General features: G+C 33.8%; 1 protein-coding gene and 1 non-coding gene across 2 annotated transcripts; both read right to left on the bottom strand.

Annotated features, from left to right (window-relative positions):
• Positions 1-357: 357 nt before the first annotated feature.
• LOC125829332 (large ribosomal RNA subunit accumulation protein YCED homolog 1, chloroplastic) lies at positions 358-6,781 on the bottom strand. The gene is made up of 2 exons (XM_049508569.1): positions 6,229-6,781; positions 358-868 (listed from the first exon to the last, which is right to left on the bottom strand). The coding sequence occupies exons 1-2, from the start codon at positions 6,729-6,731 to the stop codon at positions 457-459; spliced, it is 915 nt and encodes a 304-aa protein (XP_049364526.1). The 5' UTR covers positions 6,732-6,781; the 3' UTR covers positions 358-456.
• Positions 4,707-4,812, bottom strand: LOC125829371 (small nucleolar RNA R71). The gene has a single exon (XR_007443090.1). It is a non-coding gene; the product is annotated as a small nucleolar RNA R71 (small nucleolar RNA).
• Positions 6,782-16,550: the final 9,769 nt, after the last annotated feature.

The following is a 16,550-nucleotide window of genomic DNA, read 5'->3' as shown; positions in this document are numbered from 1 at the left end:
TTAACAATTATATATAATGTCGGGTTGATTTGATCTCGAATCGACTTTTTTAAAATTAAAATCAAATCAATCCAAGTATAGTCCGATTCTTTTTTCAATACCAAAAACCAAGTCAAATCAAACTGGTAGTTGAATTTATTTTTTCTCAATTTGTAGTTTGATGCGATTTTCGATTTGATTTTGTTCACCCCTATTTTTTTGTTCTAATATTACACTAGTGTTGGGGAAATGTTGACTCCTGGCGATAAGGGTCAACATAAAATAATTGGCTAATGTCTATAAATTGATCAGAAGTGCAATGACAGAGGCATAGAGCTATATTTTGAATAGGAAATGGGAGAGAAGTAGAACAAACAGTTCAACATCCAAAGAATTTTGTTGGCATAAAAAATACTTAAGTAAAAGGGAAAGGCCTTTCAATTCAAAGTTAAAAAGTATTACACACCAAGAAAATGTTCATGTTTGCTGCATTTGCTTCTTGAGACCTCCAAGAGGACCATAACCTTTCTCCTCTACCTTTTGCATATGACAATTACACCTACTGACATTAAGATTAGCACCACATTTCAGACACAAACCTTTGCACTTGGGATCACACACAGCATTAATGGTGATTTCAATGTGCACCAGATCTCTAATTTGTTTTGAAATGTCAATCATTTTTTCTTCACCAGGAAAATACAGCTGGTCTTCTAAAGGTATCCAACCATCATTCTCCTCCATTTCCTCTTCCACGTTTACAAAACTTTTGAATTTGTCCTCTCCAAACATTATACCCATATCCAAGGTCTCTGGTTCCTTTATAGGTTCTTCACTCAATAGGAGCGAAAAGTTTGAAAAGATACTTTCTGCAGCTGGTTCGCCGCACCTTCACAAGTACAATATTCACCCATGAGACAAACACCAATATTTGTGCTTTGAAGTGAAATGAAAATGGAATTTGACAACAAACAAATACTGAACATTATAATTAAAAGGAAGAGTTTTCAGGTTATATATACGTGTAAAATAAGAATATTTTTATTTTCTGAACCATTTTTAAGACAAAAAGATTATCTAAACAATACAGAGAAGACCTTTTTTAAAAGGTGTGTTGAAGTGTGTGATCATCTCATCTAAAGGCTTAAGTGGTTAGAGATAGCATACATTTATTACTTAATTAAGTCTTAAACAGGCCCTTCACGTGCGGGCTTGATTCATTTTTTAATGAGTAATGAACATGAAAATTCTTTTGAATAATAGGTGGTGGGGAGACTCGAACCTCCACTCTAATACCATGTTGAAGGCGTGACTGTGTGAGAATCTCACCTAAAAGCTTAAGCTGTTACAAAGATCACACTCTTATTTACTTAATCATGTCTTCAACAAGGCCTACATTCAACTAAACTGCACGAAAAGTAAATGTCATGTCAAGAAAATCTTATGCGTTTTGGTCCCCCTGGAGGCATTGTAAGTTTTTGGAGAAATGGGGGATAGTTCAGGATTATTTCAATCTTTTAGTTTTGGGTTAAATGGGACTGTTTCGTCCATTTCAGTCAGTAGCCACCAGTTGACCACCTTACTCAGATGTAAAACTAGGTACTACTTTTACAATCTCTAGGTAACACAAATTATACAATTTCAACGCTAGTCATCATAAGAGACTCTCTTCTCTTCTTTTTTTTTTTTTTTTTTATGGATGAACAAGAAATTCCCAAGGGCCAGCCCCTCTACCCTTCTCCACCTAAATACCAACATGTCTATGGCACGGTTTGAAGCCGTGACATACACCTGACTCACACATCACACGGATGTGCTGGCTCTTCCCACAAACCAAAGCCATTGGGAATTCGAGGTTGGACATCATCAAAGACTCATGCAGCATTTCTTCCAATTTGATGTACATCAAACCTTTTTGGCTTCCACCATGGCAGTGTTGTCAAAGGCGCCCTTTAAGCACGCTTAAGCCCTGAAGCGAGGTTCAAAACGTGTTGAGCACTTCACTCGCTTAATGTGTGCTTCAGTGCCATCATCAAGGTTCTAAGACATACTTATCCTTGCCAGTGAAAACAATTGATATTTCACTTTATTGTAATTTCTTCCCCTTTTTTACATGTATTTGTCATTCACGCTTATAATTATTAATAAATTAAATCTTGGAATAAACATCTATATATTTGTATTTTTACTCCCTTTGCACCTTTTTTCTTTAAAGTCCACGCTTTAGTTGCGAGTTGCGCTTAAAGCCCCAACATGCCTTGGACCTTTTTTGTGTTTTTTGCTTTTTATAACACTGCACCATGGCTAGTATTATCAGAGGCCATATACTTGGAAGTCATTCATCAAATCATTCATCTGTCCTTGTGTGTTGGCAGAAGAAGTTTTATATGAACTTAGGAAGGAGGAATCAATTAGCAGGATCATATATTGATTTCCAGGCATTCACTTCAGCTCAAGAAACACTAGGAACTCAACAGAAAGAAGTAAATCCCACGCAGGTCATCAGAACTACGAAAGTTGCAGAACTCACTTTTTTGCTTTTTTGTGACAATCGTGTCAAAGAAAATCATATAAATTACCAAAATGAATGGATCAGGGCAGGTTTTAAGAAATGAATGTGAAGGACTGACAGTTCAGAGGTTTAAGGAAGAAGCAAAACTTCTCATGAAGAATTTTAGATAGAAGAAAGGAGTATCTCCCCCCCAACCACCACCACCCCACATGCAGAAACCCCCTTCTCCTTCTTCTGATGGCTACAAATTCCTGCCTGAATCAGCTTCGCCCTTGGAGTTCAAGGAAGAAGCTTGGATACTACTAAAATACAGTCTATCTAGGTCAATATGGGGCTAACCTACCAAATGGAGGAAACGAAGAAGAAACAAGTTGAAAGACAAAAGGAAGGCAGTGCGCGATCATGCAGCCAACCGCACAGGTGAGGCAGTGAGCGAGAAAAGGCTGCAACTGCTGCGTGGTCAGCCGCGCGTTTGAAGTTCTAGCTGAGCGAGCGTACAACTTAAGGAGTGCAGTTTTAAATCGAGGGCAATTCTGGAATTTTGTTTGACACATCCCCATGCTATGTAAATTACAAACTCATCCCAATTTAGAGCATCTGGGTTTGGAGTGGAAAAGATGAAGAATGCAAGGAAGATGAGGTTTAACGTTTTCTCCAATCCAAAATGGAAGTTTGGGGTTGAGAGATCGGTTGTAATGTCTTCTTGCTTTTGCTATCATTTTGTGAACTCTTCCTCCTCTATGGAGTAAACTTTTTATAGGGAGTTCAGCCGAAACTATATGTAATCAATAACTAGATTTTATACGCTTTGATCGGTTGCTGAGATTTTTCTATTGTTTAAATTACATTGTGAATTTGTTCAGCATAACTTTCTATTCGAAGGAAGGATCATTAGATAAATTAATTCATATACTTGGTTAAGTCTTCTTGCCCATTTCTTTAAAGTAATTGAAAGAGCTTGATGATTTAGACGTAAAGATTTATTGATAGAAAACAATTGGAAAGCGGTTTCTTGGATCAAGACATGTGACATTATAGAGGCAAACATATACGTTTTCTTGGATTAAGACATGTGACATTATAGAGGCAAACATATACAGTTCTAGTACTATTGTATTCATGAAGTGCAGATTATTTGAAAGAAGATCTTGCTTCATTAAGATACGATAAGTAACGATTGAATTCGCATGAATCAATCATAGCTTAGAGTGAGCGTCGATCTAGAGATACTATTTCTGTTAATGAGAACATATATGTTGATTGTCAGTCTCCCTCACTTCTCATATTGATCAGAAAATTCAGGAAAATCTACCTAAATAATACTGAGCAAGTTTTGTTGATGTTACTTACTCCAATCCCTGAGGAAACGGTAATCTATATATATTATGTTTGACTAGCGAAGTGCTTAAAGCTATTGTGTGTTTTGCGCTCGTCAAATTTTGGCCTCCATTTCAAAAAGAATCTTGTGTATTAGTTCAGACTTTTTATTTATTAACATTTCAAGTTTGTCTCTGATCGCTAAGGCAACCAGTATTAGTCTCTAACTTTGGTGTATGACACGATTGTCATCAAAAGAAATCATTCAGTACAACCCCCATAGTTGGAAAAGTTTTTATGCCTGCTTAAGAAGGAACTTGCAGAGTGAGTCTCAGGGCAGTCCTACAGTCAGACCATCATGGCTGAGGATGGTTGACATGATGCACTTGATGATCCACTCAACCCCAATCATCAAAATCGTCCTCCTGGCATGGAGGATGATGTTGAAAATCAGGGAGTCGTTAACCGTAGAAACCCTCACCCTCCTACAGAAGTGGAGGACCAAGTGGATCAAAACAATGGCAGGGCAGGGAGATTGTTGGGAGATTATGCCAGGCCGAACTACAATGGGATACAGTCTAGTGTAAGATGACCTGCTATCTCGGACAATAATTTCAAGATCAAGCACAGTGTTCTCCAAGCAATTCTAAACAATTGTGTGTTCAGAGGGAAGCAAAATGAAGATTCAAACAGTCACTTGATGGATTTTGATGAAATCATGAATACTTTCCATTACAAAGGGGCATCCGACAATGCCATATATTTGAGGGGCATCCTCTTCTCTCCAAAAGATGAGGCAAAGATCCGGGCTAAGGAGCCTACCAACAGGATCAATCCGCACCTGGGATGAAATAACCACAAAGGTTCTGGATAATATTTCCCACCAACAAAAACGACAAGAATGAGAAAAGAAATCAGCAATTTCGGACAACACGAATTAGAAACTCTGCTTGAAGCATGGGAGAAGTTCAAAGATTGTTGAGAAAATGGCCCCACAATGGGATAGAGCCATGGATGTAGTTGACCAATTTCTAGGAAGGGTTGTCACTGGCCTCACGGAGGATACTAAATGATGCAGAGGGAGGGTCCTATCATAAAAAAAGACAGTCGAGGAAGCAATTGGTATACTGAATGAACTTGCAGAGGATGATAACCAAGTGGGTACACCCAGAGGATGCGTACACTACATTACAGACTCAAATCGCTTCAATTGTGAAGGATGTTAAACAGCTCACTATAGCTCAAGTACAGGCAGCACCAACATCGAGGTATGAATTGTGTGGACAGGGACACCCTACTCACAAGCGTCAACAGGGACCCATGTCAAAAGAAGAGGTAACTGAGGCAGGTAATTTCAACAGAGACAACTATCAAGGAGGGAACAACTTAAATTATATGGGACAAAGGCATCCTCGATTTTCTTGGAGCTCTTTAAAGGGTAGTGCTAATCCGTGACAACGACAGCAAGCATTCTCAGGGTTCCAGAATCAGCAGAGGCAGCAATATCAGCCTCCACAACATAATCAATCAAGTCTTGAACAACTGATGAAAGCTTTCATCACCAGAGTAGACGAGAAATTTGCTAATCAGGATGCAGCTATACAGAACTTCGAGAAGCAAGTAGGGTAGATTGCTACCACTCTATCTGAGATGGCACAGGGAACTCCTAGAGGTGACTCAGACAAGACTGCACAAGAAATTGTGAATGCAATATCTCTAAGAAATGGGAAGTTGTTGCCTACATGTAGAATTAGGCTTTTCTTCTCCAATAAATCGTCAAAAAATTGTGTCATTTACAAGTACTACTTGCACCCTCTGTCAAATGTGATAATGATCATATAAATCATTCTTGTGTGATAGCACATCCATCGTTGTTTATATCGGTGGTGTCTAAACTAATTTGTTCACACCTCGACTAATCAAAACGGGAAACTTGTGCCAATAAATAAATATAGGTGTTGGATAAGCCCTATGACCAAGGGTAGCTCTAACATAGGATCTCAGATTATTCTTAAGCCTCGACCACTCAGCCATCTCCTTGGGGACATGATGATACATCTCTCTCAACATTTGCACCTATTGAACATTCATATGTTGGATCTTAGAAGTCCAATATTTTTCTCTCAAATAAGATTGTTGGCCTCATAATTGTTTTATACCTTTCACATTGTCGCATATCTTGTTATAATGTATCATTTATGTTATTTAATTTCATGTGTTTCAGCCTCAATTATCATTATAATTGGAGTGTCAATACAAATTATGCTAGGCTTGTCCAGTTGTGTATAACCCATCTTGCTTTAACTGACTATAAAATACAATTGAAAATTGTGAAGGAAACATAGAGTTGAATTTTGCAATAAAAGGAGCAGTGAAGATGGTGGATTGATAAATAAAGTAATAGATAAGTAGAAACAGACCTGTTGCAAGGGAGTGCAATGACAGTCCTTATGATTCCGTCGAGCCTCAACTTGTGCTTCTTCCTTGTGACATCAAAGGAAACTAAAACTGGAGTTCCATCAGGATAATCATTGACTTGTTTTGTGACCCTCAGTCCCATTACCGAAGCTCGACACTTTGAAACCTTTGTGGAGAGCTTGCCCAACCCCAGCCTTTCTAATGTCGTACAATACTCCAAATGTGTAACCGAAGAATTTCTTTTATACACAACTGCGCCTTCCCACGGCGAATCTTGGTCTTCTTCCTCATACTCATCCTCATCCTCATCCTCCCAATCAAAATCAACAAAATTACTTTTCTGCTCTCTCACTACAAACTTTGACCCCTTCTTCCTAAAATTAAGTCGTCTATGACAATCACAGATTTTCCAAGGGTTCAAACGGACCTTGGTTATGTGCTGAACATTCTCTAGGTTAAGGATACCACACAAGGGGAAAACTGATGTTGACAATACAACACTCATTTCTAACAACTACTAGGCAAAACCATCAGCAATAATCAGCCCTCAAAATTATTACAAGGTTATCACTTCATCATTATCATATCATACACAAAATGACAAAATGTATTTACTTTATTTGTATTTCTTTACTCTATAACAAAATATGGGATCATTTTGATTCTTTATTCTAAACTTCACATATTTATAAAAAAAATATTAAATTTAATTATAAACCTCATGTGGCTAATAAAATAAAGCATTACTCATACATGACCATTTTTGTCATTTTCTCTCATATATATATACACTAGACATCGGGGCCCGTGCTAGCACGGGTCCAATATGTATCATTTTTTGTTTCAATTTATGTGACAAAGACAAAATTAAAGAGTTAATCAAATTTGAATATTAATTTAAAATAGTTTAAATTTTTAATTATTGTTAACTATGGTAAAAAAAAAATTATGTCTTTTAACATTCTAAATTGCTAATTATTGTTGTATGATTTGTAATATCTTTTACGCAATTTTCAAATAATAAAGGTTATTTATTCTTTCTCAATTTATGTGGTACTAATAAAATTTTGAGATTCAATCAATTTTTTTTGTCTTTAAAATATTCTATTGTTAATTATTGTAAATTATTGTACTTTCTAAGTAATTTTCAAATAATATATATTATTTCATTTGTCCAATTTATGTGTCACCGATGAAATTTGAAGAGTTAATCAGATCTTTTACATATTTTTATATCTTTTGAATATTTAAGTATATAATTATTGTGATTTATAATATTTTATACAATTATTTAAAAAAAATTAAACAACAAACAAAACGAATTCAGCATAGGAAAATTACCAAAGCATCCTTCAATACATCAATAATGGGTCCCACTTTTTATTTTAAAAAATATGCATATTGGGAGGATATTTTTGTCCAAAGTGGAAATAGAATAAGTATAAAGCATTAAAGTATTTTAAAATTTTAAATTGTTAATTCTTATTGTATGATTTGTAATACTTTTATGCCATTTTCAAATAATAGAGGTCATTTCTTCTTTCTCAATTTATGTAGTACTAAAAAAAATTTGAGATTCAATCAATTTTTTTTATCTTTGAAATATTTCTAGTTGTTAATTACTGTAATTTATAGTACTTTCTAAAAAAATTTCAAATAATATATATTATTTCATTGTCCCAATTTAGGTGTCACCGGTAAAATTTGAAGAGTCAATCAGATCTTTTATATATTTTTATATCTTTTAAATAATTAAGTAATTAATTATCGTGATTTATAATATTTTATACAATTATTTAGTATAGTAAAATAAATTTAAAAGAAACAAACAAAACTAATTCATCATAGGAAATTACCAAAGCATCCTTCAATACATCAATAATGGGTCCCACTTTTTGTTTTTAAGAAATTGCACATTCGAAGGATATTTTTGTCCAAAGTGGAAATATTGTGTAAAAAATGTGTATTTATTGTGATTTTGTATGTTTTGTGGGGTAATAGGACGCACGCAAAGCTAAGGTGTCTTTTTGAAAATCTAGGACAACTTCAAGTATCACTTAATGTTTTTTCTCAAAATCTAATTTACTTTCGTAAATTATGTGTCAGATCAAAATCAGATTAACAAATTCAAAAGAAATGAGTAATAAATAGCTCATACAATAACATATTTATTATTTAAAAGAAGTACTCCTTTTGGTTGAAAGCTAACAAGATAGTTACAATGTAACTAAATACTATAAAAATCTTTTCATTGTAGCTTATTATATATAGATAAAATGAGACGATTCAGCTAAAAGAAAGGTACAAATATTACATAATTTAGTTAGTCTTTGCTACTTTGGAGTTTTGCGGAGAGATGGAAAAATAATATCAATTTGAATCTTTTTTTTACTTTTCGATCATCATAATATTATTTTGATTTTCTGATATTTATTTGATTTGGTTATATGCATGCATCCAGAAAATACGAAGAAAACATATGGATTTATGAAATTTTTAGTTCGAAGTTTTTTCATGAAACAGGTGACATATGATATGGGAAAGATATGTGAGTTATGAAAATTTATGAAATCATATGGTCTTCCACTTTTCCTCTATATGTATTTATATAAGTTTATATCAATTGAAATCTTATTCAGTCTATCAAACACGTATTCTTGAGTAAGCCACTTTTTCTCACATGAAATTTACTTGACAAATATCAAACTTCAAGTGAGATGACTGATTTAATTTAGTGTATTATTTTTTTTGTTGGTATTTTCATTTTTTATTGTGAAAAAGTTTGAAGTAGATATTTGCAGAAGCACATTTGATCGATGGTAATGGGTTACTCAGTAAAGTATGCCATTTAAATTATAATTCATTTTATTATTCGAGATGGTTCATTTGAAGCTATAAATTCTTGCAACTATTTAATTTCTTATATATCGAACTATACGAAGATCTTATAATATATTTTTTACATAACTAGACAAACCCGACTTTTTTTTGTTGCTATTATTATCTGGTAAACTGAGTCTAAGACTTAATCCCAAATCTTTAGACAAACTCCACTTAGACCCAGTTTGAAATGATTTATTTTAAGTGTTTTAAAGGTAAAATAATTTTTAAGCTCTTTTATAATGTTTAGGTAAAATAAACAAAATGTTTTACTCATAAAGACAAAATAAGTCATAATTTAGGATTTCTAATTTAAAAAATTATAAGCACAACCATCTATTTATTTTTATTTAATTCGTCTCCTAAACTCACACTTCTTCATTATCATAATTTATATTCTTAATTAGTATTAGTAATATCTATAATTCCCAAGTTTAATAAATTTGTAATCCCCAATTACTCAATGTTCAAGTTTATAACATCTTCAAATCACATGAAAATAATATTTTTATCCAAAAATATTTATTTTGAGCTTAGTTATTCTCTACATTAATTTTGTAGTGCATCAACAAAGACTACTTTGTGTAGTTAATTTTATTTCTAAGGAGGATACAAAATAAAATATATATAATAGCGAAATCATTTGAAACTTTTCAATGAAATTATAAAAGCAAGATCATTAATAAAAGTTAGCATCAAGAATAATTCTTGAAAAAACATTAAATTACGTTCGCTGGTGCACTTACTGGTGAGAAATAATCAAAATTATTATGAATTTATTTATAGATTTTTAATATAAAACATGAATCATGAAAATATAAGAAATTTTAATGAAGAGAACTGATTTTTGACATTTTTCATAAATTAGTAAAATGTTAAAGATAAGCTAACTTGATTATTTTAAGGTGCGATGCTAATTATTGATGTTTTCTTGGTGGAATTAAATAAGAAAGATGCAAAAAAAAAAAAGAAATGAAGGAAAAGGGGAGAATCAAAAAATAATGTTGGCATGAATACAAAGAAATTTTATTAAGGATTTTGCTTTTTTAAAAAATAGACTAAAAAAGGGGAAATAATCAAAAAGGTTAATCAAAAGGAAAAGAGAAAAAAAAAAATTCAAAAAAGTAATGTTGCGGATGTTATAATTTATTTATTTTTTTAAAAAAGATTTAGTTTATTTTTTGTTAATTGAATTCCTAAAATTGTGAAACAACTTTTTGACTTATAAATATTTCCTATATCTAATAAATAATATACAATAAAACCTCACTAAATTAATATAGCTGAGACCATGAAATTTTATTATTTTGTAGAGGTATTATTTAATCGATAAATTAATATTTATTAATTTAAAGAGTGTTTTGAGATTCAACCTTGTGATGCTAGGATAATAAGAGCTTTCAAGATGTATTGTCGCAATAACTTTTATAGTAGGATATTCGAATGTCAGGCCCCGAGTCTACACCCTGAACGTAACTGGCACTCGAGAACCATTATTGGTCCCCAAGCGAACCCTTGGCCTGACTCAATACTCAACGGAAGACTTACTCAACAATATATGAACTCAAAAGTATAGGTTTCTCAAAAGTCTCAAAATAATTAACTCAGAATATTTAAAAACATTCATCTGGCCGAAAGATGCAACTCAAGTCTTGAATATTAACAATTGAAAATGAAAAAGACTCCTCAAAACACTATTGTCTACGAAGCCTTTAATAACTATCAGGGAATTCGGGACAAGACTCATGACCTCCTAACAAAACTGAAAGCAGATGGGTAACCCTCCGAAGCAAGGAGGCTCAACAAAGCAACTCTGGAACTGCAAGTGGTATCAACGGAGCACCTATTGATGGCCCTGACATGAAATATGCAGGCCAAATGGCGTTAGTACATGGAATGTACGAGCATGCAAGGGGAATTCTAAAGCACAGACATAAGCTTGAACTGATAAAAAGGAAAAACATACTCGCCTCATCTCAACTTAACTCAACTCAAGGATACTCAAAGATACTCAAAATCAGAAATACTCAACTCAGTTCAATATAAAAGCAACAATAGATATGCATCATAAAGAAAGCTTTTAAAACAGCAGATAATAATTTCATGTATTTAAAACTATAATAATAACTCTTACTCTTATTTGGGAGATTCTCTAACCGACAACCATCATTATGAGCTATGTGATGATATATCGTCTCTCCCACGCTGTTAGAACTGTCTTATACCTTGTTGGAGTATAATACATCCTCAACTAAGTGAATCAACTAAGCTATTCTTAAAAGCAATTAGAAATCATCTAAAAAGTATGACCCTTTACCCATGTTGACATACATGGTTTATAAGGACTTTGAATTGTCTGAACTCATCCCCATATCAATGTTCAATACTACTCTCAATAATACAACCCATGTTCATATGTTTAAAAATATTTCCGCATCCTCAAACTATGAGATTATTACTCAAAAGGTTCTCTTGAAAGAGATAGTGCTCAAAACTTCTCATGAACTCATTTGGAAATCAAAGTTTCCTCTCATTTTAAATGTAAAAAATTTACTCTTGGGAATACTTAGTTCCCTTATATTCATTTTAAAAACATGAATTCAACTTTCCTCATCCTCATCCTCAAGTCTTAAATCAAGTTTTAAAAGTTTGCAAAAGACTTATCAAACGACTTGAAAAACTCCCTCGAACTTTATCTTTAACTCTATCTTGAATTTGTGATGTGAATTCAAGAATTATGATTTTGATATATAGGATTTCTCATTAATTAGATGTAGTTTGGATAGTTAAAATCTGGAAGAGAGCGAAGATACATTTTAAAAGAACTTAGACCGAACGAACGACGGAAAATGAACGGGGGCAGATGACCCTGACGCAATCCTAGCGCAAGGCGCCAGCACCACATCAACTGCAGCCCATTTATGGCACACTGCAGGCGTGGCGCGCTAGCCCTCCTGAAGCATACATCACGCGTCGCACCACCCCTTCCCTAGAATGTTCTGACGAATTTTTCTTCTTGATTTTTTACCCCTATTCACCTAGAATCGATTGATTTCTTTCAAACTCTCTTAGATTCGTATACCTAACATAAGTAAACAAAAACCTACTCAAATCTCCTCAAGAACAACCCTGGCCTCAGAACTCATCAAACTCCAATAATAAAGATTGAAGAATGAAACTTCAAGAAAACTCATCAAGAACCTCATTACATGGATATTCATGCACGGAATTTAATCAAGAAACTCATGATTGACGTGAGGGTGAACGAACCCATCACTATGAAAGCTTACATAACTTGAAAGAATCAAATTCTTGGTGAAAATCCTCAAAGCTTGCAAAAAAATTGAACGTTTGAAACTTTACTCCTTTTTTCTCCTCTTGAACTCCTCTCAAGAACCCTAAGTGTGTTTTAGAAATAACTAAAATTGATTCCAATCAGTTTATATCCCTAAAATATTTAGAAAAACGAGTTAGGCTAGTGGGGGTAACGAAAAAACAAAATACCCCTCCTTAAAATGGATGAATTGCCTTAACTAAGACAAGCTGCACTCAAACAGACATATCTCCTTCATCCGAACTCGAAATTTAGCAAAATCAACGGCGTTGGAAATATGACTCAAATATATTATATTTGATATCTCATGAGCCACCTAAATAATTCTTTACTAAAAGTTATGATTGTTTGAAATTGACCAAAAATTCACAATTGAAGTCTAACTTGCACAAAACTCAAATTAGCTCATTCCAATTTAGTTCTTTATAAAATTAGCTCTTTCTAAGACCAAGGTGTTACAATATCACCCCTTGGGAACATTCGTCCTCAAATGAGATCACTCTAAATAGGACTAAGGGTGGCAACATCTAACACCCAACATGCAATTCAACACAACATAGCATATCAATTTAAAGAGTGTTTTACAAAATGTCATTACTTTGGTCTGGAATTTCTCCGGAAGAAAAGAGATATGGGTATCTATTCTTCATATCCTTCTCAGCCTCCCAAGTAGTTTCCTTAACAAACTGATTCCTCCATTAGACCTTGGTTGATGTGATCTTCTAGGTTCTCAACTTGCGAATCTAACGATCAAGTATCTTGATGGGTATCTCCTCATAAGATAGGCAACATATAAATGTGAAACATCGGATGGGCTGCTGCTAACTTTAGCGGTAGCTCTAATTCATAAGCTACATTGTCAATTCTCTTGGATATCCTGTAAGGAAAAATATATCGGGACTAAGCTTCCCTTTCTTACCAAATCTCATAACACCCTTCATGGGTGAAACCTTCAAGTACACCCAAATATCCACCTCAAACTCCAGTCTTTTCTCCTAACATCTGTATAGGATATCTGGCGACTTTGTGTTGGTTTCAAGCTCTCTTGGATGATCTTTAATTTCTCCATAGCTTGATGAACCAATTTTGGTCCTATCAACCCAGCTTCGCCAACCTCAAACCATCTAATAGGAGATCTATATCTTTTCCCATTAAGAGCCTCATAGAGAACCATTTGGATGCTAGAGTGATAATTGTTGTTGTAAGCAAACTCTATTAGAGGTAAGTGATCATCCCAATTACCCTTGAAATTGATCACACACGCCCTTAACATATCCTCTAAAGTCTGAATCATGCGTTTGCTTGACCATCAGTCTGAGGAAGGAAAACAATACTTAAATCTACCTTGAACCCAAACCTTTCTAGAAAGACTTTTAAAATTTTACGGTGAATTGCGCACCTCTATCTCAAATGATGGACACCGGAACTCCATGAAGTCTGACTATCTCTTGAATATATAATCTGGCATAATCTTCTATTGAATAGGTAATCTTTACCGGTAAGAAATGGGCTAATTTAATCATCCGATCTACAATCACCCAAATCGAATCATGCTACCTACGAGGCCACAACAAACTAGTAACAAAATCCATGTTGATCATCTCCCACTTTCATTATGGAAGATCTATGTTCTGAGAAATACCACCGAGCCTCTGGTGCTCTACCTTGACTTGTTAGCAATTGGGGCACTTAGCAATAAACTTTGCAATACACATCTTCATAATACTCCACCAATAGACTTCTCTCAAGTCACAATACATCTTTGTTGAACCAGGATGGATCGAATATCTGGAGCTATGAGCTTCCTCCATGATCCTCTCTTGGAGTTCATCCACATTTGGTACACACAATCTACCTTTATACCTCAATACACTATCTCCCCCTTGTTTAAAAGTCATCACTTTCTACTTATGAACATTCGCCTTCAATTCAAGAAAAACGTTTCTCTTTCACTTCGGACCCTAGTGATGACTTAGCCTCATTCATCACCACCACTCCACCTTCATTGGAATTCAATAATGGAATTTTCTAATAATGCATCATAGCCCTCTTAAGATAAGACACAAATATCTCTGCACCGATCCACAAAACTCTATTAAGCACTTGCTCTCATATCAATGATACCGACAAATCTAGAGCTCTGATATCAATCTGTCATGACATTTCTCATTTCATGATGACAACTACTACATTCCATCAGTAGGTAAGTCAACTCATAGCCTGGAACTAGCAGTAACGAGCTATCACAAGGAAGGAAACATAATGGGAACGGGGAACAATATCAAAATAGAAGAAGGAAAATAAAAAATAAATAAATATTATATATATATATAACAACCCCAAGACCTGTCATCATTCGGTAGTTGAGTTTTTTACTTTTTGTTATCTTCTATCTTTGCTACTATTACTTTTTCTTTTTGTTTTGTTTCCTTTTGTCCAATTTGTGTTTTGCCAAAGGATGCTTCTACCCATGGCTTAGAAGTTTCTTTTCTACTATGTTATCTTCTTGGAGTTTTTCCACCTTCTTTTTTGCATCTTGTTTCTTTTCACCTGTTAAATCTACTAAGGGCTCAAATTTTTAGGTATTTTCTATCGCTTTGTCTCCTTTAATATCTATGCCTTATTAGTTTGATCTTGTTGAATGTCATCCTCTTTTTGATTATTTACAGATTGTTTGCCTTTGTTTTTTTTTTTGTGTTGTACGACGTTCTAGTTTTGTTGAATTAGCTTTCCGTTCTTATAGACTCTATTTGTGTTAGATAGGTTTTCTTCTTGCTTTTATTTTGTCTCCTCCTCTTTAGCTTTGCCTTTGTCAATAGCCTTTTTTTCTTCTTGTTTCTCCTCTTTCTTTGGTCTATGTTCTAGATGGAGCACCCAATCCTTGTACACCATGTCCTTGAAGACTATAGTGTGTGTAATATTTTGTGCAGATAATCGTATTGAATTGTTTTCCATTTAGATCTTATTGTGCATGTCTCTTCATCTACACAGTTTATCTGAATCCTTTTTGGTAACTCTTTTAACGGGTCAATTTCCACCTTGACTCTAACACAACTAGGTCTAGTTTGGTTATTCATGGATTTGTCAATCACCAAAGGCTTTCCAACTGCAGCTGCCATAGAAAATAATAATTCTTTGTCAAACAAATTTCTCGAGAGTTCAGGGAAAGACATCCAGACCATTGCAATGGTTGTTTCCACTTATAGGTTAAACCATGGGTCTCACTTCAAGAAGCTCAAAGGATAATACCGATTCTTAACTCGAAACTCCCAAGCTTTGGACATTAGTGTTGCATAATCCTCGAGTAAGGAAAGTCTAATCAATGTGTCTTTCCTCTATCTAAGGTGTTTCTTAAGAAAATAACACAAAATATGAAATGGTGATTACACTAAAATATTCAATAAAAAATAATAATGATATCGCATAAAACAAATATTGCAAATGAATAAGTCATTATGAAAAGAGACAAGCGTCGAAAACACACCTAAACTATCTCCTTTTTTTGAGTTTCATACCCAAACTATAGGAAGTGTGAATTTCATATCTAAACTATCACTTATTAGTTTGACAAATGCATCTCTCTCTTTTATTACGCTCGATTCATGATGTGTGTTCTACACTCTCATTTTATTTAAAAAAGTTTGTCACATCACACTCTACATGGACAAAAAATTCTATCTTGACAAAAGTTAAATAAATTAATAGTATTAGTTAAAATTAAATACTAAAGAACTATTATCCCAAAAAAATAAGATTTTTTTGATAAAATAAAATATAAAATATTTTTCTTACCCCACTCCATCACTTTCTCTCATCGTACCCCCCTCAAATAATAATTAAGATATTATTATATTTTTTAAAAATAATTCCACCACACTTAACTCTGCACTTATAAAAAAAAAATACCATTTTGTGTTAGATATATACATATATTTTTTAAAAAATGTTTTTTACTTGCCGCAAGATTTTTTTAAAATAAATAATTTTTTTACTTATGTTATATTCGGTACGCAAAAATAAAAAAAGATTTTCCTAAAAATATAGTGGGTGGTTTGGGGTTGGGAAGGGGGGGGGGGGGGGGGTTGGGAGGAGGTGAAGTATAATTTAAAA

This window comes from Solanum verrucosum, unplaced genomic scaffold (genome assembly GCF_900185275.1).
Source record: "Solanum verrucosum unplaced genomic scaffold, falcon-dt-bn FXZP01000157.1, whole genome shotgun sequence".
NCBI lineage: Eukaryota > Viridiplantae > Streptophyta > Magnoliopsida > Solanales > Solanaceae > Solanum > Solanum verrucosum.
The sequence above is the reverse complement of the archived record's forward strand: the minus strand, read 5'-3'. Positions and strand labels throughout refer to the sequence as shown.